Below are 26,794 nucleotides of genomic sequence, written 5' to 3'. Positions count from 1 at the left end.
AGAAGTGCCAGCATTTCACCTACCCCCTTTTCCTACCCTTGCTCCAAGCCTGAGCAAGTTCAGACAGGCAGACAGACAAGGCTGGCATTCTGTGTATCAGACACAAGGTAAATTACCTTCTCCTTCTGAAGGGGCTAAACAGTGTTTGATTTTTTATTAATAACTAAGAAGGAGAGATTGATCTAGCAATCCCCCTTGGCAGGGGAGGGAGAAATCAGGCTGTGCTTCTTGCAGGTGGGTAAGACCCAAGCTGTGCAGTGCCTGTCTTCACAGTTCCATCCTAATCCAGCCTCTGATGCTGCCAGAGAAAGAAGCACTGTGACAAGCTTAACATGTGCTGTACATACAGTAATTGTGCTTTAGTCAGCTGGCATTACTTTAACCAAACTCTTACAGTAAAATAGGGGGATTGAATGGAGTGTCTGATAGTGCACTGCAAGAGGACAGTTTAGAAAGGCAGTAATACAATGGCTGCTACTGACTGGAGTCTTGCTCACAGTGAATTAATTCTAATATATTTGCCTCTTTGATTCCACAGTGTTTCCTCTAATTGCATCATTGCCTTGGAGGGACAGTAGCTCTTCATCAGCTCCTTCAAATTGGGTCTGGAGACAATGTGAAAAAATGCTGTCTCCTTTACAGAGAAGGAAGCCAGCTAGAAAAACCACCAGTCCCTTAATGCCGTTGCTCATTAGCCGTGAAGAGAATGATTGTAGCTGTATTGCTGCAGTGGCTGACTCCTCCATGCCCTTGCCTCTCCAGTCACACTAAATGGGCTTCAAGGCAAGGGAGTGAGTGATGAATATTTATTCTGTTTATTACTTTGAAACAGCACTAACCATAAGCAGATCAGCAAGAGACAGACTGACAGTGTGTGTATGTGTAACTGCTGTGAAAAATGAAGAACATGCACCATGGCTAAATAAGTTTGTTCTTGTTTGTTGCTGTAGACACGGATGTCTGATTTTGAGGGAAGTCACATGGGGAAAGAGAGGGGCTGAATTGGATTTAATTAATTTTGTTTTTTAAGCCGACATCACTATGTACTGTACATAAGAGGGTTTGCAGGGAATGTAAGCCTTCTCTAGAGTCACAGCTCTCTTCCCACAACTGGAGAGGGGAACGTGAGGTTACATTTAATTTTTGTGTCATATGAGGTTACATTTTTATGTGATGTCTGTGTGCTTGAAGAGCCTGTGCAGCTGATGACAGCATGGAAATTGTGGTGTTGGCAGCAGTCCAGAAGGAAGAAACAGTATACACACACACACACACACACACACACACACATATCCCCCTCACTCACTCTCCCCTCACTCCTACACACCCTCCCTGGTTTCAACCTCCTGAGATCTGCAGCTATATCATCTCTTTAATGAGATGGTGATTTTTGAAGATGTACTCGAGTGTCTTGTCTGATAGATGCATCACAGCTACAGAATATGCTCCTTTAGCAATTTCCCGCCTCATGATGTACTCGTAGATCACACAGCACTTTAGCCTCTAATTGGCAAGGTAATGCTGGTGGCATAGACTCTTGAGGAGGAAAGGAAATGATTAGAACACTACAGCTCATTTTTGTTTTCTAGATCTCTAGCACCCTTTGTGCTTTAGGTGAGCTGGTTTTGGACAGGGGATTTCTGAGGGTGGTAACTGGTTTTCCATAAAGGACAGAACAACAGCTGATGGATTTTGATAAAGCTCAGCCTGCACTGGAATTAAGGCAGTAACACTGCTCTGGCTTTCTTTTCGGCTCTGCTGGTTCTTTACATCACTTATTTCCTTAGGATACAGCAACTTGATGCATGAAATTCCCATAATGAAATTCCCCTAATGCCCAAGCTGTCCTAATTGCAAATGGCATATATCCAGAATTTAAAGTCTTTGAGATGTGGGTCCACGAAAGATGTGATTAATCCTGGATCTATTCCAGTGGATATATTCTGGTATACTATTTACTGGACTATGATTTCCATATAAAGACAATGAAAAATAAAAGGAAAGCTCAGTATAAAAAAGGAGTCCAATTTCCTAAGAAATCTTAAGTGACTGATGATACCAGGACCTAGACCCAGGAACTTCTATTTGCATTATTTAGAAATCCTGTCCTCCCTCATTTAGTCGGAAGAATCTTTCTGAGTAGCCTGATTGGGATTTGTCTGATTTTTACGCAGGGCAGACATAGCAGTAATTAACTGCAAACTTAATAAACAAAATAAATGAGGAGATATGCTCAAGCTTCCTCATTTTAGTGTTTAGATATCTACAGTTTCAGTCCAGCAGACAGAATTCCCTCAGTGGCTGCTGTTTGAAGAGATACCTTCATGAAGCTTTCTCTGCTGTCACTCAAAGTTGCCTCCCCCGTTACCTCCTGCTCCCTCACCCACCTGCCTTTGCAGTGTCCCTTTCCTCCCTTTTTTGATCTCAGTTGTTGGGCAAGGACCTGTCATACAAAAGATTGGCCACATACACAAATCTTTACAAGAAGTTCTGCCTTTTGGCAATTTTTTTCTACTACCAAGGAAGGATGTGCATTAATCCTTAACAGAAATATTTTAAAAAGTAATAGTAGTTATAAAGCACTGGTAATTCCCAGAGCCTTCATGTTCTTGTAAGCTGCACTAAAGAGAGAGTGGAGAACCCAAGCAGTATTGAATAATTTCTGTCACAGGACACTCTATTATTGCTCTTTATTATTGCTGTTCAGGTCCAATCTATATGCAGCTGCAGCAGAGCTACTCAGGCATGTCTGAGGAAAATCTGTCTTTGGTAGATCTGTACATAATTCTTTGACATATTATATTGGAAACCACAAAAGCGTCCTGCTTTTTGTTTTTTTGACGGAATTTAGCAGACAGGGAACTGAAGGCAGAAGTTTCAAAGGGCAAACAAATAAAATGGAATGGTGTTGTTATTGCATTGGGTAATTTAATTTCCTGGTTTTATGGGTTTACCACAGGTATGGTCTTTGGAGTAAGCCCAAATAATGAGATTTGGTTATTAGTAGAAAAACAGATGAGTTAATATTCCTAAAGCATCTTAAAGACAAGTACTTAATAAATACTGTGACTTGTTACTATTTTGTGTTAAAAACTTAATTTTTAAAGTTGTTACCAAAGTTAGTCTGCATGTTTAAGACTTTCAGTTCTGGCTATATATTTATTTTACACATATCAGCAAACAAATGTTTCATTGTCTTACTAATTTTGGTCAGACATTTTTTTCTTCATGACAACTAGATACACAAAGTTTGAATTTTAGCTCAGAATGAACTTGGATATTTAACTTCCCTTGCATCATAGCCTGAAGGTGTGATCATGGCAGTAACTTCTGATGAGACTACTCAGTCTAGCTACTACTGCCCTGCAGTAATAATTCTCCATATCAGAGTGGCCATCAGTATGTGAGGTGTACTATCTGTCACCCAGTTCTCATTTCCAATACTCACAAAACTTAAAATACTTTTAATCCAACAGAGATTTTCTCAATATGATGTAAAGTACTAGATGCTGGTTTCCATTATGTTCACCACCATTATATTTAAATTGCAAAGCCACTGAATAAATTTAAAATAGTAAAATACTGGAGGTAGGCTCTGGTGCAGTAGATCAGAGCCTTCAAACCCTTTTTGGGGGAACTTGGTTTGGGCACCCTTCATAAAGAGGCTGAATGCCTTCCTGCCTGACACCAGTGTGTTAATTTTTTAAATTTTGCAATTGCAAATCAATATTCCTTTCTAAGTACCAAGTCAAGGGCAACTCAGTTTGACTCAGCTGTATTTGCACTGCTGCATAAAACGTGTGGTGACACAATGATTTGATGACCTTTTCTGCAAATGGATCCTGTGTGCTAGGTGGTTGAGATCTTTGTGGTTGAGACCTTTGAGGCTGAGATTTTTGGCCTAGCTAACGTATGCATTAACAGGGATATTCAAATGTATCTTTCTTCACTGGTGCCTTTTCATTACACTGGAAAATGAGCTTTAGTTTCTTTGGTTGCAGTGCTTGATAAAGCTATGAATGCCTCTTGCCCTTCCATTTAGAGGGGAAAAAACATTAGAGCCCTCACACTGGCTAATGAAATAGAGGGAGAAACACGGTCATTAGCTGAAGTGGTGGTTGGCTCCTGAGCCAACTTTCCACTGTAAGGAAGCATTTGATGCTCTTAGGAGACTTGCTCATTTCAGTGGATAATGGTTCTGCTTATTGAGTTTGCGCAAATGCATTTGATTTAGTCAATTTAGGCTCTGCATTTAAGCAAATTACAACTTAGGACTCGATCAGCAAGAGGTAAATTAGTTTGAACGCATATAAAAGGATCTTGCTGAGGGTAAATTTACAGTCAAACCATTACATGGAAATCAAAATGTGCAGTACATGTCAGGTTTGATAAATGAAACAGGACTGTAAAATTGCCCTTATCTTGAAGTGTGCTTGCATTTAGCCAGCTACAGAGTTCAAGTGCTTGTTATGTCTGCTGTCTTGAACTGGCTCAGAAGAGAGAAATCTCTCCAAAATTGGAATTACAAAATTAAAAAAAGAGGAGAAGAATCCTTGCATACCCAGCTCTTCTTCCTCTGTTCCTTGGTCTCCTGCTCACTGGAACACTTGCCAAGTATGGGCATGGGGTGTTGGTGCCTATTAGGGAAAGACATTATCACAGGAGAAACCTTGTGCACAAATGAAAATGGGGAATTACTGCCTAGACCATTGCTCTGCAAATATGAGAGAGTGAACTAGGCACCCTCTTCAAGCTCTTTCTACTGTGAGGTGGAGAATTTTGATGGTTTGGGGTTTTCTTTGCTGTGAGATTGTTTACCCTAGAACTAGGGCCATCCACACATCTTTCAAGAGTATCTCCCATGGTACAGGAAAAGAATTATTTTGCTTCCTTAATTGCCTCAAATCAGCCACATAATAAATGGTAGAAAAATCAGGTAGACAAACAGTTTTTGATTTGTAATTCAGATTTTTTTAAATTTTGAAAATATACTATATGTGTAAAGTAAGAAACCTGTTGTTATTCTTAAGGTCACTGATTATCTGATTATCAGTGCAAAATACTACCAGATAAAAATTAATTTTTATATTCCAGAAAACAGGATATTACATAGAAAAATGGTTTATTAAAAACACCATGGAAAAGAGAAAGGCCAACTAAACAATAAAAATTTTTAGTTTCATCAACAGAGAACAGAAGACCATCCACGAACTAGGCAGCTAAATGGTAAACTTAATTCTCCATCTGTTCTAGTACTTTTAACAGTTTCTAAGCAGCAGCAACATCCAATGTCTTTTATGGAATCACATTTTAGAGACTTCACAACCCAACATGCCACTGCCAGCTGGTGTTTGAAAGCACACTCCTGCTGCAGTTCAGTTTATAAAACTGCTTGGAGGCTTAAAATAACAGATACCTTATGGACAATGTGTACAATGGTGTGCTTCTGCACTGTGGCCAGGTTTGCCTCAGTCTTGCACTGAATGTATTAGCTCCTCACAAACTTGGCCTTAGAGCTAGGGTATGGATGAACATCGAGGTTGCAGTATTGCTTTGAACCCTACTTGTCAGGTTTAACGTGGGTATGTTGGATTTTCATCAGTGGTGACTGCTTAATCCTTCTTTAACTAAACTAAAAAGCAACACTGCTGTCTTTACTTTGTATTTTCAAGAGTAATGTCTGGATATAGGTGTTTTTTTTCCCTCTCTGTTTTCCCTTTGTAGGATGGCCAATAAGCAACTCAAGAGCATAGGAAGCAACCTTGAATTTTCTGGCCCACAGTAATTTAGAAACACTGTTGAAAACCTACCTAGACCTAGAACCATTAACTGCTTGTTGAATAGTTGTAATCTTCAGGAGAGTAAACTGTCAAAAGTATACAGACACAATGAGTAGAACTTTTTTGGGTTTTTTTACATTCTTTCATTTACATGAAAAAAGCCAGAAGAAAACCACAGTGAGCTATTTTGTATCTGGCCCTGGTGCAGATTTGTAGATGAATTACTCATATCTGTAGCAACATTTTTCTCTGCCCTGCTGTAGTGACATTCCTGACCTGCTTATTTTACTGCTGTCCCTTTGGCTGCATGAATACTGCTCTTGTATGGAGATGTGATTTCAGTGTTTTGCACGTTGTAATCTTTTCCTTTAATGTGCACCAGCTGGATGCAGCATCAGGTGAAATCGGGGTTTTATAATTTAGGGCAACCCACTGTTGCAAGTAGATTTTGTCTGGGGATTTCACTCTTCTGCCCAGCTGTCCATGGCCTGGAGGAGATACAGTAGAGTATTAACAACACCCTGGCCCTTTTGACCTTGAGACTTTGCACAAGGCAGCGGTTTTTTGAGAGCAGTCAAGAAGTTATTAGATTTTCCTTCTTGCCTCAGTGTCAGTGAATTCTCAACCAATCTAATCAGTTATTGAAGCCAAATTCACCTCCTTTGTTAAACTTCTATTACTTTATGGGGAAATTTGTTCAGATTGTCAAAATTGACTGAATAGTAGCAATAATGCAGACATTAACAGAAAGAAATGGGCTTAAGGGAATACACATGCATGGCTTATTTTTCACTTTCTAAATGCTGTAGCTCTGTTAGAAAGATGTAAGAGGTTGTTCTTGCAGCTTGGGTTTAGTGAGTCTGGGTGTTGGGGGTTTTTTCCTTGGTCTTTTTGGGAGTTTCTTGGGGTTATTTTTTTTTTTTTTGGAAAAGGAAAGTAATGTTTGATATTACCTACATCTGGAAGTTTTTCCCTAAGCTGGGGTTCTGCTGTATTCAATCAAGAGTAACCCTAATGCTGGGTGCTGCAGTGGGTTGCAGCAGAGCTACTAAGTCTAATTGGGAGGAAAGGTTTCAGCAGTCCCATTAAGTGAAACAAAACACCCAGGGTGGCAGCAGGCCTGTCGGCAGCTTCTGCAGTGAGTGAAGTTTGCTGCTTGTTTGTAGCTGCTGCAGTCAGCCCATGCCGCCCTGCTGTTCAGTTGATGGATCAGGCTTATCATTTGGATTTTGGGGCAGTGTGGGCCAGAAGAGCTCTGGGGGTGGCATTTGCAGACACAGTGAAGGACAGCCTGTAGCTTTCTCTGGTCATTTGAAGTAGAAACTCTAGTCTAGAATTTCTCATTTGAAGTAGAAACTCTAGTCTAGACGGGTGTCTCAGTAACAGTTTGACACAACATCATTTGTTTCTAAGCAGCAAAATTTTTTTACAGCTGAAGGTTAACTTCCCTCTCAACATAATTGTCCACAACACAGACATAGAACAAGCCAAGAAAAAATATAAGAAGAGCAATGACTTTCCCTTAAGCAAATGTAGCATAAACCCAGAATCTTTAAATAAGGAATGAAATAGAGTTGTTGCTTGAACAGGTGCTAAATGAGAAATACTAGAATAACCTGTAATATTTGCATATTTCCTGGATCTTCAAGTGGTCTGAAACTGTAGAGATATCATTCTGTGCTGTCTTAGGCCAGTTTACGCCTCCAGACACTTCAGTGCTTAAGATGACTCTAACTTCATATGGTTCAAAGTTGTGGAGAAAAGGGTTCTGGTTTTTTCCACCTAACCCTCTGCCTCTGGGGTCATAGGAGTCCGTGTCACCCTAAGTGCTTCATTCCCTCAATTCAGAGAGATGGGCACTTTTTCATCTCCCAGAGAGCTATTCTGTTGACATGGAAGTCAGTGAAGGAGTGAGGCCTTTGGCTGTTTAAATCAAATTCATGTTGTATTGCAGTGCAGAATCATAATGAAGAAAACCACAGGAAATGTAGCTACTCTAGGGCCTCAACTGCCAGTCATCCTTCCTCACTCATGCCAACTAGAAGAACCAAAGTTGTCAAAATAAATTATGTTTGAAAGGGTAGATGTCACAGCAGATTATTCAGCCTTGCAGAATTTTTCGTAATACTGAATATCATAAAAAATAGTCTTTGAAATTCTAGACACCTACTTTCATTACTGTCCTCATTACAGAGTGATAGATAAATGCTGGGCAGGCAGGAAGCATCAGTTTAATTTTGTACTCAAATGTACTTTTAAAAAAAGATGGGGTAAAAGGAGGGGACTTTAGCATTAGGAGAGTTTTGTGCAGCTCTCTTCAAAATAAGTGAAGAGTCAAGTCCATAGTCAAGTGAAAACTGGGAGATGGGTGTTAGATTTGGGCTAAAGAATGATGTTGTTCCTGTGGGAGCATTAATCATGTATGAGAGCACTGACTGCTGGAGATTTTTCCCTAGGGTTTTCTTTCTTTCCTTAAATTAGATATTTTAGTTTCTGAAGTGCTGTCATTTTATGCCATGTTGCCCACTAAATTTAAACAGGAAGGGAATTTTTTTTGAGTTAAAACAGATGGATCATATTTGGAATTATCTGGCACTTTTGGAAGAAATTATTTGTACTCTTGAGTATGAAGAATAACATCATAGAAATATATAACCTTAATAATTTGGGCTTTTGTTTCAATTTCATGACATGATACATTAGCAGTGTATTTAAGAAATTATTTTCAAGAAGGTTCTCTATGGTTTTGTGTCCAGGTATGAAACATGAAATGGTAAAAATGATAATCCTTTCTACATATTTGCAGCAGCACTTCAGCCCATGTATATGCTCTCAGACTTGATGGTTGACTGAAGAACTGATAGACTTTTGTTATTAGGAAGTGCAGATGATAAAAAGAAGAAAAAAAGGTCAAAAAACCATTGAGGATATTTTCAGAAGAGTTTTATTTGCTTTCATAAAATCTTAGCTGAAAACTGCAAGGTCTTCTTAAAAGTTTAAAAACTGGTGTGTATGTGGGGATTGGGAACTTTTGGTGGTCCTTCAATGAATGTGTTCTTATGAAGGGTATGGAGTACACTTTTCTTCTTGATCAGAAACAAGCCAATGAAAAATTTTGCTTGCATGTACTGAGAAACCCTTTCAGTAGGTATCTCAGACTGCCTAGAAGCTGAGCAAGGGAAGGCCTAGAACAAACATTCCTGGTCGTTTCTGTGATAAAAGAGAGATGGGAGAAATGGTTTGGGTTTTTTGGCATTTTAAGTTTTTCTTGTGCATTCTAAAGAAAAATACTAAGCCAGAAACATATTCTCTTTAGAAGCTTCTATAAAGAGCTGAAAGTGTGATTGAATAGAATGAAAAAGGAAATTATTCTTTGCAAAGAGTTTGAGAACTACTTGCATTTAAAATTGAAAACACAACCTTTTTGAATGTAGCAGTTGGTCTAAATGATGAGGGATTTGTCTTGTTCAGAGTAACTGTCTGTCATAAATGTCTAAAAGTGACAACACTCAACAAGATCAATTTTAAAACAATCTAAAAACACCTGGATGTGAGTTTTTTGTTTTGAAGTTTAGCAGCAGAGTATTTAAAGTCTGAGGGGGGAAAAATGGCAGTAAAAATATCTGTATGCAAAATATCCACCAAAATAAGGTTTTAAATACTTGTGGCTTGTAAATATGTATTAAAAGTTTGCAGTTTTGAATTGGAAAGGTATTGCATTGTTCCCAGCACAATTAGCAGTGGCATAATCTCCAGCAGCTGCATATGGCTCTGAAGCTCACAACCTGCTGGTTTCAGGCAATTTTAATCTTTCTTTGGAATCTGACAATCTATTAATCTCTTGTATGGCAAAAGGGAGTAACAGGGAGCTGGGATCATTCCCAGATGCTCTGCTGAATCTTCAAAGGCAGAAACTTTACTGATAGTACTTGGTGCATCCACTCACTGATCTATGAAAACAAATTAGTCAGGTTTTTCTGTTTCCTTTTAGCTTATTTGCTGAAGTAGCTGTTGTTTCAGCCTACTGAGTGTATTTCCTCTAGCAGAGGACAGCAGATGGTTGATTTTTTTCCACTTGAAAGTTCAAGAAATGTAATAACGTGCATTGTTTCATTGTTTCTGCTGTGTCCCACACATTCCTGGAAGGTCACGCAAGAAAGAAATAATTCAACAGAGCTAAGAACATAAAGGCCTCTCTTTTTCTTTTTTCCCCTTCCACTTCTTTTATATAGGAACTCCAGTAATTGTTTTGAAGGCAAAGACATATTTATGTGAAAGACCATTGCTGATGCAGCACTGAGCAGGGCAGTGGCAATTTCCTGCCTCTGAGGCTGGGCATGGCTTAACTCATGGAGCTCTAGGCTCAGTTGTTCACATTTCCCTTGTGTCTTCAAGTCTGCCCTCAAAAAAACCCCCAAAACCAACTCCAAAACCTTTGCAAGCATGTTTGGGTTAAAAAAGAATTGAACATGTTGAACTGCCTCTAGAGGCTGGGAAATGTGCCTGGGTAGGGTAGTGGGCCAACAATTGGCTGTTGTGTGTTGTGAGACATCCATAACAATAACATTGTCTTGGGGCTTCCTTTGTTTATATTTTTTAGACTTTTTGAAATACAAAACTGTGTTTGAAGTATTATGGCCTGCTTTTCTTGAGCTGCTCAAACTACCCTGAAATATTATTGGCATGAGAATAGGTAAATACATGAGGCATAAAAAATAACACAGAAACACATGAATATTTTACAGTGTGCTTGTTAAAAGCACAACCATGTAGAAGCTGAAGACAGTACGTGTCCAATAATTAGGCTTTTTCAGAGACAAATGCATGCTTTACTAATTCTTAGCACTTTGAACACTGAGCAGCCATTAACTGTTCCTTAACATTAAAGGCCAGTTGCAACTAAAACTAGAATACTTGCTGAAGGCAATTACTTCAAGACTTCACAGGAGTTAGATGTTTTTTTCTTCAGGTGTACCTGATTGATGTAGACTCCCCGTTAAAGTGCCAATATACATATTTATTACCATCGCTTTAATGCATTTTCCCAGTGTAAAGGTTTTGTTGTTTTTTTTTTTTTTCTCCCATGGCAGTTTAAAGAAACATTGTATGCCAAAAAGGCCTTTTGTAAAATACAAAGCACTCCTGGCAGGAGTGCTCACTGGCAGGCACAAATTTTGCAGCTAGCCTATGCACAAATTTTGCAGCTGCCTTTTTCAGTAACATCAAAATTTCTGAAAATGTGTATTCAAGGCTCTTTGTGGGAAAATAATTTTAAAAACCTTTTTCCCTTTTTCATTTAACTGCATGGTTGTGCTACCTTACTGCCAGGGGTTTTTATGTTGTTTTTTTATTTTGCATAGGTAGGTTTTTACGTTCCTACAGCAGCTGCTCTGAAGGTCCAATCACAACCTTTGCAATACTACAGTTTAACAACTCGAAACAATCCACAGAAAACATAACCCACACTTCAGTGGAGATTTCACAGCCCTCTAAAACATACAAAGCATGAGGAAAATCCTAAAATGCTAGGATTTGCCATTTTAGTGAGAATCTAGGAAGCAACTTTCTTCTCTCCATCTATAGTTAAACTGCTAGCATTATAAATTTTATTTAAGGAAGATTTGGGGTGGCTTCTGCATTCAGTATTTCTTACAAACTGACAACATCAGGCAGAAGCAGCAGAGTTGAACTTTGGAACCTGCTTTTATGGCAAGAATTTCATTAATAGATAAGAGCAGAGATCAGTAGTAGGTGTTGCACTAATAATCTCTGGAATGTTCTTGCTTCACCCCTTTTCTGCTCCAAGTGTCAAGATTTCATCTTCCTTCAGAAAACTGGTTTGTGATTTTTTGATATGTGTAACTTCAGTATCATGTGGGAGAGAGCAGCAATGTCAAACTTTATTTAAGGATCATTAAAACTGTATTTCAGGGTAAGTAATAGAACCCAGTTCTACTCCCTTGATTAGAGACTCTATGTCCCAACACCAAAAAATGCAACCTCTGCTAAAATTCAATGCTGTTCAAGTGATATAGCAGGGATTTTAGGTGCAGCATATTTTCATCAATAATCCCAAATAAATTAAGCACCAACATTTTCCTTCTTGCACTTGGTTCCACAGCTATAGCATGACAGCAGCCATATAGACCACACTTAATTTCTCAGTGAAACTTCATGGGAAATACTATGATCAGAAAGGTTTAATAAAAGCTCTTGGGTGTGACCAAAGCATAATTTTTTGAAGCAAGTTAATATGCTAATGAAGGATAAGGTTGTGCATGCCCACAAGTGCATTGTATTTAGACTTGTAAAGGAATACAAGTTTAAAGCATTTAGTGAGCATTTCAGAGAGTTGGACTTGGTGATCCTTATGCTTCCCTTCCAGCTTGAGATATTTTGTGATCCTGTGTTCCATAGAAAAAGAACAACCTGCATAATATATGGTTTCACTCATCACAAGAAAGATGAAACATTTCCATTTCAAGCTATAAGGAAAGAGATAGATAAAAATTACTGTGTTGCTCTCTTAATGAAGATGGGGGGAAGTGAATAGTTCATGCATTCCTGGGAGATACATTGAAAGAGCCACTGGAATATACCACAAACACTACTCAAATACTTGCACAAAGACATTTTATTATTAATGCAATGTAGATATAGATTTTTTTTTTTTTTTTTTGTAATCTGAGGTGCTTATATAAACAGACCCATACTGGCTGAGTGACCATCAGTCTGCAGGGCATGACAGTGGCTGGACACCCTTCAGCTCCAAAGCTTTGCTAAAGTTAATCTCTTGAGGTTTTGCAGTACCCTTGGTGAGCTTTAGAAATCGAATACATCCTTTAAAACGGCTATTAGTCGTCAGCCCAAACTGGGTCACACCATCTGAAGGAGGGAAAAAAATTAGAAAGGGATTATGTTAGAGTTGATACTTAATTTTGTTCTTTGAGTGTCTTTCTTGCATGAGAAGAGATGCCCCCAGCAATATATGAATGTTTTATTTCCTGCATATATTCATTATTAAAAAATTACAAACATTATGAGCAAATGTGATGAATGCTTATGTTAGATAGCAATCCAGACTTCTTTTCTTTTTCTATCCTACTATGAAAGTGGCAGGATCTGAACACATATAAACTGCCATAGTAACCCATGTATGCAGCTTGCCACCTATGAATGGTGTACAATACATATATGATACTCTGCAGATATTCAACTTCTCAAGCTGTTTATCCACAGAATAATAGAGGGGAAAAATATGCCAAAATGGATGCAATTGTCAGTCCTAATATCACAAAGAAGCCAGTTCCTCAGGATGGATTTCAGATGTCATTTATAGACTGGTTTTGATAGTTTTCAAGTATTCTTTTTTTCCCTTGTTGATAGTAAAACCAGGAGTTGGAGTGTATCTTTTCCACTAATGAAGGGGGGGATGGAAGTGAGGGTGGTTTGATTGGGAAGCTGGAAATATTTCTCTCAACTGTTTGAAATTCGTGGCTCAACTTGTTTCTCAGTGTTCTTCCAAGTGAGTTGAGGAAGTAACTTTACACTTGTAGAGACTGTCTGGCCACAGCATTATTTTGTTTCACAGAGGATAAGATGACTGAATCCATCTGTCTCTCCTTGCATGGGGAAGAGTGATACCAGCAGATGAATGCTAGCTTTTCTGGGTACCCAGGAATCTGTATTCTTGTCCACACTATGGTGGTGAAGATTTTCACTACATAGAAAATTCTCCATCAGTTAATTCTAGCTGATTTACAACTGTTTTGCTCTATTTATGCAGCTTCAAGGGGACTGGATAATACAAATACTAATTTTACAAAATCCCATGGTATTGTGCTTCAAATTTGTGATGTGGCTGTCTAGGTATTGGGAATGTTAAAACAAATCTTGGATGAGCCAGACTAAGCAGCAAAAGAAAAGTGAAGTGTTTACACATGCAGTAGGTTTATTAAATAATTTCATAACTTGGCTGAACTCACGAATATCCCCTCAACATGAGGTAAATGTAGGTTTGTTTTGTACAGATAGCAGTGTCACTGTGATTTGTGTCTCTCCTCTGGACATGCAGTCCAGAGCGAGATAGTAACTCCATCTGCACTGTTTCTTCAGTGCTGGCTCCTATGCTAGGATCTTGTTTTGTTATAAAAAGGCTGCCACAAAGCTGTTTTCCCTCTGGCACAGTGTTGTTGGTCTTTATTGATAGTCATTGTGACTAAAGTTCAATTCTCATATGTCAGTACCAAGGAAAATTTTTCAAATATTCCAAAGATTGAGAGAGAAGGCTTTTTAGATGCACTGTATCACACATTAGAATGGGTGAAAAAACAACTTCCAGAAAATAATTTAGGAATTAACTAACTCAGAGGTGTCTTGCCATTGACCTCAGTATGACCTCAGTACACACTGGAACAGACACATACTGCAACTATACTTTGCTTTTTTGTTTTGGTTTGCAAGCTAGAGGGAATATTTATTACAAATGCAACAAAACTGGTACTTTGCAAACATATTAACTGTAATTTCAGAAAGTAAACTGCTGTTAGAGAATTTATTCACTGCCTATGAAGAGATGAATACTAGCATTCATTATCAGCTTAGTGGAAGATGAAGCCAGCTACAAACCTCAGCCCAATTCTCGATACTGTTCAATTACCTCTGCATAAAACAAGTTCTCTTGAGGGCTTCCAGAATACTGATTAGCAAATGTAGATTATGGAGTTTTTTCCTTTAAAACCCAGTAGACCACAAGCAAAGGCATTAATTAGAGATGGTCTTCTTACCTCTCTGGGCATGCTCTTGTTCTTAGTTCTTTAGGTCTTACAGGCTGATTTACACATACACTACCCTGCCCCCTCAAGGGCATATACACATTCTTTGGTTAAAATTTGCTGTTTCTAAGTTAAATTTAAATATGCCAAATGCTGTTACTACTGCAACATAATATTATGCTATTGCTAAACAGAAAGTTTTTAGAGGGAGGCTGTGTGTGTGTGAGCAGCAGAAGGCAGAAAATCTGCCTGATCCCCTGTGACAGGGCCTACATTTGAAATGGGGCAGGGGTATCTGTGAGAGTCTCTTGTTGCAGAACTTCTTGTTCTGAAATGCAGCTGAATGCAGAAATGAGCATCCATGCCAACTGATACAAACTCAACCTGTTTTATCAATCATCTTTTGCATACTAGTCCTACTCACATTTAAGCCATTACCAAGGCAGCATTATTGGAGCCTAAGGAAAGCACAGTTTGTGTGTTGCATGCTCACCAGGATAGCCCCCAACAAAGAGAGGGTCGTTTGTGTCTGCCGAGGTCGAGGCCCTGTTTGGGCTGTCAGTCTCCACCTGTCTGCCATCCACAGTCAGCTCCAAGCGGTGTTTGATCTTGTTTGCAAGGACCTTGTGCCACTGCCCATCACACAAACTGCCTGGTGCATCAGGCTCATAGACAGCAGAGAATCGGCCTGCCCCATTGTCAACGTGAAACATCACCTGGAAAGCACGGCATGGGCATCAGCAAGTTTTCAAAACAGTTCAGTTGTTTCTGTTAGTTTGTTTGGTTTTTTTTAAGTCAACATGGTTTGACTGTACACACCAAAGACTATGTGGATTGCTGTCCCTCTGGGATCTGGGTTCTATCACTGAGTTAACACAAGTGGAAATATGCAAAATTGCTGTCTAAGTTGTCATTTTCTCTTTTTTTTTTGTCTTAGTTTTAGGGTGTTTTACACCCCTCTAAAATCTTTATAGCGACAGAATAATGACTGATTTTCCAGACTGTGAATCAAAAGATATCCAAGAGAAACCAGCATTATTAATGACAAAGCTTTTCCTCAAAACTTCTTATGTAGTCACTAATTGAAGACCTGATTGTAGTTTTAGGAGACTCAAGTATTACAGAATCTTTTAAACTATCTTTTAAAAGTGTAAAATCCTCTAGATGTATGGAAAGCTGCAAGTGTGGCTCTCCTTTGAGAGCCCTGCTATTGTTTGAGACATCTTGAGATTGGGATAGTGACCTTGCATTTAAACTACCAATGCTATCTAAGCATTATTTGAAGAAAAAAAAATGGCTTTGCTACTCACTTTTCCACCTACTAATTCAATGCCAAGCCCATCCATTTTCTGGCTGCTGACTCCTAGGAGAACACCGTTCATTCGTGTTGTACGGAATTCAAATTCCACGAGCAGATCTGTTCCCACTCTGTATGCACCAACTTGGAGAGAAAAGGGGAAGCACAATAAAAGGAATATAAGCATCTAATACATCATTCCTAATAATCATCACACAAATTTTGCTGAGTGTAAGGCAAAGTAACTAACTTGGCATTGTTAATGCACTCCATTTCATGTGAAACCTGTAAATAACTTTTACGGAATTGTGCTTGGTGCAAGACCTTCCTAGGAAGTCACATCATTTCTCCTCAGGCAGGATAACTAAAAATGATCAGCAAGAGTTTCAAGTACTGGTCTCACTTTGACTGCAGCCAACAGGAGTTAGATAACACTGGGAGTTTTTGAAAGCAGAACCTCCCCTTTCTCTGGGGGAGGTTCTGAATTGTTGAGGCACCAGAATTGTTGTTCATTACCTGTTTTGGCAAAGCCTGTTCCATCAAAGTACGTTCCTTTCTGTGCAGTGACAAAGCATTTTCCAACATTGAAGATGGAAGTTGGATTATTCAGGTCAACAGGTGATTCTGTCATTTTAAAATTCCTGATGCAGCCATCAATGCTATGGAGGACCTGCAGTCAATATTTCAAACAAAATGTAAAACTATGAGAAGCAAGCCTAAAGCATGCAATCAATGAGTGCACTTTCTCTGCTTCTCTGCTGGATTTATGGAGCTGAATAAAACTTGAATTTTACATGGCTAATCCTTAATATCTGATTGTAATTGGAATCTATTCTTAATCATACTGAAGATGAATTACATTACTTTTCAGGGATGTGATCTGAGTCACATCTATTCGGCTTACTGGAAAGGACACATAATGAAACATAGCAAATTACATCAGCAATGCAGGAATTTAATGGCCTATACTTTGCCTTTTTAATTGACTAGGTAACATCACTACTAAAATGAACAAAGCCCCTGTGTGAAGGCTGACATAATTGACTGCACATAGTCTGATGACTGCAGTGATGAGGGCCACTCTCAGCTGGCCAGAGAGGCAGGTGGAGGCAGGGAATGTGCTCATGTCCATGGAGGCTCCTGTGCAGGGTAGCAAACTGCAGCTCCAGCTTGGCTCCTGTGCTGGGCACACTTAGAACAGTGGTTTGAGTACCCAGTACGAATCTGCCTGGGGCAGGGGTTTTTCTGGATGTCAGCAGGGCATCCCAGTGGGACCTCTGAAAGCCACTGGCATCTCCTCCAGAACTCGCCCTCACTTCTTCTCTCCAAGGTCAGCATAAGCTGCATTTTGGTTCTCAGATTCAGACAGAGGCTTTGATCTTTGGCTTAAAGAGTTAAGAAAATCTATCCCTGATACCAGTGAGACAGAGGAAAATGATACATCATGTACTTGGAGGAAGAAAAAGAGGATATATTCATAAGCAGTGCAGTAGAAAGGAGGAAAATAAACATCAGTGTATAAAATTCAGCCTAGAAATACATACAAATACAAAAAGGACAAAGGCACACCTGCAGAGAGAAGTCCTGACTCTGCCCTCTACCCCCTCTAACAACATTCTGACCTGTAATTCGAAAGAATTTCGAAGAATTTATTTTCTTGTAAATCAAAGCTGTATGTACTGTGAAATTATACAGGTTATTACAGCTAAATACACCTGTACAATATTTTCATGAGAACTTGAGCAATACCAGTGAATAAATGCAGTTCTGAGCTGAACAATGCTTTCTGTCAGATTTTTCATAAGTAGTCCTTTTTGTAATTTCTAAGTCATCTCCAGATCAAAAAATCTTGCTATCAAAAAAGAGAAATGCCAGAAAACAAAACAAACCTTCACTGCAAGTATAAATCACAGAAATGCAAAATTTGTTGATGATTTCATAACATTCTCTAACTTTACAATTTTCTCTTCCCTATGGAAAAGCAAATATGGTTATACTTTAGCATGGGAACAGTAATAGGACCTCTTTTTCTGAAAGCAGAGTTTTGAGTGCTCAAAATGTGACATCTGCTGAAGCTCAACAGGTGGGTATTAGTCTTCTACACTAAAAAGGAAGCCAACCCACCATGGTTACATAATAGACTACTGTCTAAAAGGACTAATGTGTGTACAGAAGAAAGCCCTGACTAAGGTAACACATCCTTTCAAATTGGTTTGCTTCAGAGCCTCTACATGAAGCTGCAACCCAACACTCTTATGCATAGCAGTGTATTTTACTGAGCATGACTGGAAGGCAAGCATCGTTTTTTACACATTTGAAGTCACAGCTTCATTTAAATCCCAAAGCACTAGGATTTAAATGAAGCTATGACTTCAAATAAAATAAGACTGTCAGGACCTAACATGACTGTTTTTGCAAGACTGAACCATTTATCTGCAAAGGTTCCCTCCATTACCTCTGGCAAATAGCAATAGGCAAGGACACAGTATGATCCTTCTCAGATTAGTATGTGTAAATTGCAGATATATTTCAAAAAGCATAAATTGATACTACTAGGAATTATATGTTGTGGGTAAAGAATTGCCTTTGGTTTTCAGTGCCTCAGATCTGGCTTGGTAAATCCTAATGATTTAGATTTGCCTCAATTTGGGCTCTCTGCACAATCAATTATTTACTAAAAAACATGATCTTACAGGTCAGTTTTCTTTATGGAATACAACTCTAAGATGTAGAGTAGTTACTCATCCCCTTCATTCCCTATGCAAGAGTCAATACATGGACTTAAGAAGGATCTAGGAATTCCTTTTCTGTATTTATTTTGTCCACTGAAAGAAGGGAACTCTTGCCTGTCCATAATGGTATTGGACATTGGATAATGGTATTTTCCATTCCCTAAACATCTTGGTATAATGGTATTTACTCATGTGCAGCTTCTTTGGGAGACTGTTTTGTTTCCTTACCAGTTTTGTGCTCTGCCTGTTCTTCATGGATTCTCTGTACCTACCAAGGATGAACCCAGACATAGTTCCTACTGACATTCCATTTTTTGTGTGTCTGAATTGTGCCATGCTAGATGCCTAATTTGTTCTTTACAGTAATTAAATTCATTCAGGTTCTGGCTTCTGCTTTGAAAGAACCATCTTCACAGAGAGCAAAAGAAAGCATGGAAGAGCTTTTCTCCCATTCTGATACTGGTGTATCTTGGGAGGTTGGAAGGGCATCAGAGAGATGACTGGCATGGAGTCATGCAGACAGATGCAGTAAATGGTCTGGGTGACAGAATACAGTGTTCCTAGTTAACACTAAAAAAATTAGGACAAAATTGTATTTATTTCTCTGGGCTCTCTGTCATCTTCCAAGTTAGCGTGGAAGCCGGGCATTTGAACTAAAACAGCGATAAATTTATATACGCACATTTCATTTGGAAACAGAAAGAGGACAACAGAATTTGCATGGCCTTCCTTCAAAACACACTCTCTCCTCTTTTAGTAATAGCAACACAAAAGTGATTATTAGAGTAAGCAGCAGTATACTGGGTACTTTCTCCAGGGTAATTTTGGCTTCTGCTGTTCCTTGTAGGAGATCCTTTCACTGTTTCTTAGCATTTGCCACTAGATTAATTACAGCCAAGAGAAAGGGCAAGTGGTACTCAGGAACCTATACACTAGCTATGCAGTGATCCAAGTGGATACAAGTGTATGGAGCTTTCTTTTTCTTTCTTTACTGCTTTTCCAAAACAGTAAATAACTCTGCTATTTCTTTTTTTTTTTGTTTCTGCATTAATTGGATTCTGAGTCAGATCATTCCACTGACAGAATGTTGTTTACCTCCACTAAGGTCCATTTACTCCATATCCTTGAGCAGTCCGAGGGAAAAGCAAGACAGAAGAAAACTGGGAAGACATTTGCACCAATCAGGACATACTTAAAGCATGTGAGATAACTTAAACAAATTTGCTTACCGGACCAATTCTCCTGGTTGTGTAGTTAATGGGCAATCCCCCCACATAGAGCACTCCTACAACATCCAGTATATCGGCCTTCTTGGGGCTCACAGTCCCGTTAGAAACACCATCTACTATGAGGTTTCCTTCTTGCTTCACTCGACTTACTTTTATCTAGAAAGACACAAAAATGTGGTACAATTACAGATATCACAACCAATTACAATTCCTGTAATTATAGGAATTACAACCAAGCACTTTCAGATTGTAACTACTGTTACCGTCCAAAATATATAACAATACACAAGAAAGTAGTAAGAATGGTTACAGAAGTACCACAGCAGCAGCTATGGATAATATTTATAGAACAAAGTTCCTGAGCAAGGTTTTGTGCCAACATCTGACTGTGTTTTACTTGCATCTGGGTCAGGAGGCATCATGAAAATGATTTACTATAATTACTGAATAGACTTGAGATGCCTTTAAAATGCTTCATTGTTATGTTATGACAGGCATGGCACAGTATTTTTTTTCCTGGAAGCAGACAGCAATTTTAAGTACTGAGAATAGATAAGTACTTCAGAATAAATGCTGAATGTTATGGCACTGGTTGCAAATCTTTACAGCAGCACATGTTTGCAGAAAATACTGAGTTTATGATTCCACTAGCTTGGACGTGCCTCAGATCATAGTTCATGCTAAAGTAAATACAATACCAACTATGTTCTGTTGGTATTATGGCTTCTATTCAGACAAATGGACTGTGAATTGCATGGAGGGAGTGCAGTTGCTCAAGAGCTGAGAAAATTCTAGGCCAATGTCTTTCTAAAAGTTTATATTGAAATTTCTACAACTCAGTATAATAATGGTTCTGCATAAAAAAAAGAATACATGCAAAATGCATCATGCATGTTAGCAGATTCCTAAACAATGTAGTAGTTGGCTCACCAGAATAGTAAAGAGAGACAAACATCATTTTTTGCCTCTTCTTTAAACATGGCTGCTTCTGCTCCAGTGTGGCAGCATATCTGTCATGCTGTGGGAATGACTGAACGCTGACAAGGATGGCCTGTAGGTGAGGGCCTGAACTTGGTGTTTACAGGCAACTGTAAATTTGAGATGGACAACTACACTTTGGGCAGAAGGAGGATTAGGTGGGTGAGACCAGAACTGGGAACAGACATTCCCTCAGAGGACCTAAACAGAGAGCAGGGTAGCAGCAGCACCAAGTGGCTTCTGTAGGACTGATGGAAATGTTTTTAACCTAAATCATTCCAAATGGACAAAAGGTTGTCACTAAAGGATTATTTTAAGGAGAAGCCCATGCTTCATCAGACACAAAGACTGTGGCCTTTTCCTAAAAGCATTGCCTTCCCTCCTCAAATTTTTTTTTTCTTTTTGGGAACTGTGACTTTGTTTCCACTCTCTGCTACAGAAACAGGATCTACAAAAAGGAGCCCTCTCTTGTGGAGTGTCAAGCTGTATGCCCAAAGAACACAATCTTCCATTAAGAAATATATGCTCCACTTAGTTCTCTTAGAATAAAGAGAAAATGGCTAAAGAAGCAAAAGCATCTCTTCTGTATCTACAGAGGGAGTAGCAGAATGGGGCCTTGGTCTGCTGCCAGTGCTTCCAGGCACTATATGAAAGAGATAAATGATTACTACAACTTCATTTTTTCCCTTTATGAAATACCTTGGTTTAGGAGGAGTTGATATTATCAAAAAGTTCATGACTAAAAACCCTGTGAAAATAAAATTCCTGGAGAACAGAGTGGAAATGAGGCAATTAAAGTGTAAGAGAAAATGTAATGAGATTTTTTTGTCATTTGGGGATGAGATGTGGAGGCTGAATTTCTAAATATCTGTACAAAATCCAATGTAATTTATAGCATATAAATTCAACCCACAGTTACATGTATACTTTGCTTCTCTGTCTTGAATAGTGCCTTCCAGCATGTCACCTAATGAATATACTGTGTGTCTGTTGTCCTTGGCCAAGTAAATATTACATTTCATAGCTGTGATATCATTCCTTCTCTTAGCATCCAAGTGCCACAGGCATTGCATATAATGCTCCCTCATAAAGTCACAGAAGGTGCTGCCAAATAAATTCATGAATATCATATTTATTCCCTACTGAATTAATAATCCAGGGAAGGTTTACTTACATGTTACTTCTTTCTTTTTTTTTTTCTTTTTGTTCTCAGCAATCTGCCTTAACAATGACATTATTAATGTAGAATAAACTGGTTTTAATGATGTTTTCCATCATCATGAGCTGATACTCACATGAGCCCTATTAAGCAAGAAGGAACATTTTCTGTAGTTCCTTACTACATGGCACATATTTTAAATATGTTCAGAAATATGTGTTTCCTGAAGGATAAATTTCTCTGTACCAGTGCATCTGACAACATTTTTTGCTAGATTATTTTCTTTTTTCCCCAGACAATACTAGTTGTAAAGTTTGGCTTGTGTTGACTGCATTTTGCAAATATCTCAAGGCAAAACAAAGTTCACTCTTACTATTGCAAAGAATAATTTAGAATTAGACACTATTATACCTGGTGCCATTGGCCATCATTTATTTTGTTGGAAATCATTGTGCTGGTGTTTCCACTCCCCAGATCATAACTGAAGTAAGGCAGACCATTCTTTATCTGAACTGTAGCAAAATCAGCGTGGTTGATGCGGGCCATATAAAACAGCAAGCCAGAATCAGCTGTTGTTCGGACTTCAAATTCAATTGTGAGCCTAGAAATCAAACAAACAGGAAACAGTAAAAATGGAAAAGATACCTGGAGTCAGGCTCTAAGCAAATTCATCTGCTTCACCTTTTTGTGTTTTTTCTAAAAAAATTTTATACTGCTAGTGGCCAATTTTACTTGTCCATTAGAATTCAAGAAAAATAATCTGGTTTTATGCAAATTACATTTCACACCTATCTGATCCCTGACATGTGAGCATTCATTAGCTCCTTTGCTATGGAGATACAAAACTACAATCTTGGCATAGAATTTCAAGATGCAATTCTCAGCTGCAGCTGTAGAAGCTAAAAAATCCCAGCACTTGTAAAATTCCAGCAGCGTTATCCATCATCCACACACATAATGCTCACAAAGAGGAGAGAGCTGCAGTGACAGCTGGCAAATGTTGAGTTTCTAATGAGTTGTATTGCCTGAAGACAGGTTGCAAAACTTTTAAAGATGCAGACAGAAGAGTTTACAATGAGGATATAAAACACTTATTCTGATCTCTCCCAAGAGAAAATGAGGCTGTGTCTGAGCAAACCCAATGACCCCTTGGACAGAATGGTATTGTTGAGAACCTCCTCAACAGCAAAGAACCTGTGAAGAAATTATTTAGATTTTCTAATGCTAAAGTTGCACTGGCAACACATCACTAACTTTGCTCAAGCTGAGCTGCAAAGTCAGAACCTGAAAGCAGCTGATAATATAAATGAAAAATCATTGCATGAAAATGATCAGTCCAGGATCATTCCTAGTTTTCTAAAATTAGCATATGTGGTACAACATCTTTATAGGGATAAATAAGCATGGGGCTAATGGATTTGGAAAATATAAGCAGCAAAATTGCTTAGTGATGTGTCATGGCACATTTGTTAATGACCATGTGCCTGCAGAACAAAAAGAAAACAACAACGAACAAATTCTATCTTCACAAATCCATTGAAAAAAGTTGCATTTTTATAAACAGTTCATGGAATTCCTTTGCATGTCAACAGCTATATGTATATAGTGTTGTCCTTCAGGGTAGTGATATAATTTTTCCTTTTTACTGTGCAACATTGATCTTAACTATTGGAGGAAAGGAAAAAAAATTCCTTATTAAAAGAAATTATGCAGTTACTGAAGAAAAAACTTTCCTCTGAAAAAGCCATTGAAGTCAGTTACATAACCTGGTTCCATTACTCTGGTTTTTAGGAAATCAGTCTGGGATTTGTGTGTGCCAAACCTTTACAAGCAAAGAGGTAAATTGTTTCCATTTGTGAGAGCTACTTAGGTGGGCATTTCATTGCCTAGATTTTATACCTTAATGCTTTTTTAGGTTTGCTTAATGAAATTAATTAGTCTTGGCATGTGATCTTTTCAGATTATGTCCATAGTTTTGGGAGATACCTTTGAGAGAATTGGGAGGGGCATTTTATTTTGACACTATTCCATCAAAACTCATTGCTGAAACAAACAACATACCTGTTTTTCACTTTGGTGTCATCAAATGCAACTGCAATGTGGCTGTTCCTTGAAAGACCAAACTGCTTGCCACCTTGTAAAATAGCTGGTTCTGTGTCAGCAGCACAGGAATCCTGCAAAATACACAACAATCATGCAAACTTCATATTTTGTGTCTGTCTCAGCTGTGCATGTGCTAGGAGTCTCCCAGCTGCTCAGGACTGAGACTATTGTACCTAGTCAAGAGACTGGCCCTGCAATATTCCAGTGGCTGATGTCTCATCACACCAGCTAAAGTTATAAACCAGTCTGACAGGAACTTGGTATAAAAGCAGAGCTCGTTAAGATAGCTGTAAAAGCAAATAAAAGTAATATATGAACATTGCTGCTTTCATGCTTTCACCAGTGGACATTTACAAGAATCTTAAGTGATTTTCAGGCAGTTCAGTGTAGTCTTAGCTCACATAACTGAGTTTTACACAGTAGGATGCTCTCTTACAGAAATGAAACAAGATTTAAGTTTTAAAGGGATGCTTTGTTGTCAACTTGAAATCCAGTCACCTTAAAAATAATGAATTAAAAGTAGTTTCAGATCCTGCAGCTGTCAATGAGTCCTTCATTTTACGTCTTTATATTGTTTTACAACTGTATTCTTTGCTTAATGTGCTGTTGTTTCTCCTGGTGCTGTTGGAAGGCCCCCACAAACAACCAGGGAATCTGAATAACTGATGGATAGATGTAACAGCTGTTGAAATCCCCCAGCTGTCCAATGTAGAGACATTACCCAGCTTGTAAAGAAACAAACCCCTCCCTGTCGTTCCACTTCTATTAATCTTCAAGTGGTGCAACAATGCAAGGTAAAATATCTTCTGCCCACTATAATTTTCTCGTTTTAATTTCACCAGGTCTTTTAATCTCTGGTCCTAAAGCTCTTGTATAGGAGTGCCTGGGGCAATGTGAGACCATGGTAATTACCAGCTTCGACTCATGTCTGGCTTTTGCCTCCCACTGAGAGTATTGTGAGGAAACTACTCATAGGATCTAACTCAACAAAATATCGGACAATACCGCTGGGAAAGAAACAAACTTTGATAGCTGCAAGCTCTGTTTTTAAGCGCTGTGGCTGCTATCATTTTGGATTGGTGACAGTCTCTTATTTGAGCCCTGACTCAGCGGGGGCCTGCAAAGCACAAGGTGCAGTGGCTTGCTGACAGAGTTCTTTCTCTGAAATAGTTTGAAAATGTCATGAGTGACTTAAGCCCAGAGATTTAAACTGCAAAGAGGAAATTTATTTCCCTCTCTCACTCAGTTTTTCAGTAATATTTTTTGCTTTCACACATCACAACAGTATAGAACACCTCTAAAATATAGTTTTGCATAATAAATGCTCTGGTTTGACTATGACAGAGTAGAACACCATGCATTATGACAAGAACAATTGATACATCAATATGCAATGGAGGGAAAAAACAGGGAAAATTCACCAGGACCAAGCAGGGTTATGAATGTATAATACCGGTCTTCCAGTGATCATCAAAAAGAAAAAAACAAATCATATTCCCATAATTCAGGGTAAAATTTGGAATTATTTTAAGCTTTACAGGCTTATCTAGAAGTCTAAGACTTCTAGATAGCATTAGTCAATTAAGCTAATGACTATACCATGCATATAATACCTTCAATTACATTGAGCTTGCTAAAATTTAAAAATAGGGAATAACAACTGGTACTGGAAAGAATTGGAAAACACATACACACACCTTTCTCTGGCACACTTTTACATGGTAAAAGGATATATTCTGACAGTAAATTTAATCCTAGGCTGGTATATGTTAGTAAAGGGTCTGACTCTAACACAAGCTGCTCCTCAGCACTAGTAAACACTGCAGTTTTTCTTCACTCCAGCAGGGTGACTGTAAGAAAGGGTAAGGAGTGTGGGAGAGTATCCAACACACCATGGCGGCTGGAATCACAGCATACAGTGATTGTTTGCTAATAACTACTTATAATAGTAAGCATTCATCATGAAAAGTCAGCAAAAGGAAAACCAAAAGCACTAGGGCATGTTTAAAAAATTCCATATTTTATTCACAAGCCTGTGTCTGCTTTTGTTTTATCTAAGGACAGCCAGGTTTACAGCTTTCACCAGACTGTGCCCTAAGTACGGGTCACCAGCCTGTATTAGAATATCTCAGCTTTGCTTTTTGAGTAATGGCCTTAATGTGTCCTGGCTGCTTAATAATGTCCCACATTACATGAGAGACTGAACTCTTGAGCTGCACTTTACTTCAGTCTTATAAGATGTCAGGGACTTGATTGGTAGGTCAAGAAGCTCAGTGTGTACGGCAGTGGAAATGAAGAGCAGAAAAGGCCACTGGTGGACTGTCACACATTCTCCATATTCTCATTTGCTGTACTAGTAATTACAAAGAAAGCAATTAGTAGAAAAAGCACTGAAGCAGTCCCCACAGTTCACTGCATGCTGTTAATAGCAGAGGGCAGAAATGCATGGATCAGAAATGGGCAGTACCGTCATGGAGTCAAAGGCAGAAGAAAGGCTGGCGCTCTTCGTGTCAGCAGCAAGCGAGCCCTGAGGAGCAGGGAACAACGTGAGGCAGAAGCAGCAGTTACCCAGTGTTGAGGAACACTCTGGCATTCACAGAAAGCAGCAGCAGCAGCAGACTGGTGGCTGGTGTACTTCCCAACTGTCCTACTTGTGGATCTTGTCTTGCCTTTAGTACAGGGTAGGTTTTTCCCTCATTCACGATGCAACTGCCCTCCCCTTTTACATGCAGATGGATGCAT

General features: G+C 38.8%; 1 protein-coding gene and 1 long non-coding RNA gene across 5 annotated transcripts in view; one reads left to right on the top strand and one right to left on the bottom strand.

Moving 5' to 3' along the window:
• The window catches only part of LOC143693561 (uncharacterized), a 36,156-nt gene that overhangs the window by 2,008 nt on the left and 7,354 nt on the right, over positions 1-26,794 (top strand). The gene's annotated exons all lie outside the window — the stretch shown is intronic.
• The window catches only part of LAMA2 (laminin subunit alpha 2), a 335,441-nt gene continuing 321,043 nt past the window's right edge, over positions 12,397-26,794 (bottom strand). For 2 of the 3 annotated variants that reach the window (XM_077175288.1, XM_077175289.1), the window contains 8 exons: positions 26,520-26,579; positions 24,011-24,123; positions 22,361-22,550; positions 19,813-19,968; positions 16,368-16,521; positions 15,865-15,995; positions 15,048-15,270; positions 12,397-12,665 (listed from right to left, as the gene is read on the bottom strand). In XM_077175288.1, the coding sequence (XP_077031403.1) occupies positions 12,508-12,665; positions 15,048-15,270; positions 15,865-15,995; positions 16,368-16,521; positions 19,813-19,968; positions 22,361-22,550; positions 24,011-24,123; positions 26,520-26,579 (1,185 nt within the window). In that variant the 3' untranslated portion in view covers positions 12,397-12,507. The remainder of the gene's footprint in view (positions 12,666-15,047; positions 15,271-15,864; positions 15,996-16,367; positions 16,522-19,812; positions 19,969-22,360; positions 22,551-24,010; positions 24,124-26,519; positions 26,580-26,794) is intronic. The other variant, XM_077175290.1, reaches the window with a different exon arrangement.

This window comes from Agelaius phoeniceus, chromosome 3, assembly GCF_051311805.1.
Source record: "Agelaius phoeniceus isolate bAgePho1 chromosome 3, bAgePho1.hap1, whole genome shotgun sequence".
NCBI lineage: Eukaryota > Metazoa > Chordata > Aves > Passeriformes > Icteridae > Agelaius > Agelaius phoeniceus.
Note: the sequence above shows the minus strand (reverse complement) of the source record. Positions and strands in the feature narration are given on the sequence as shown.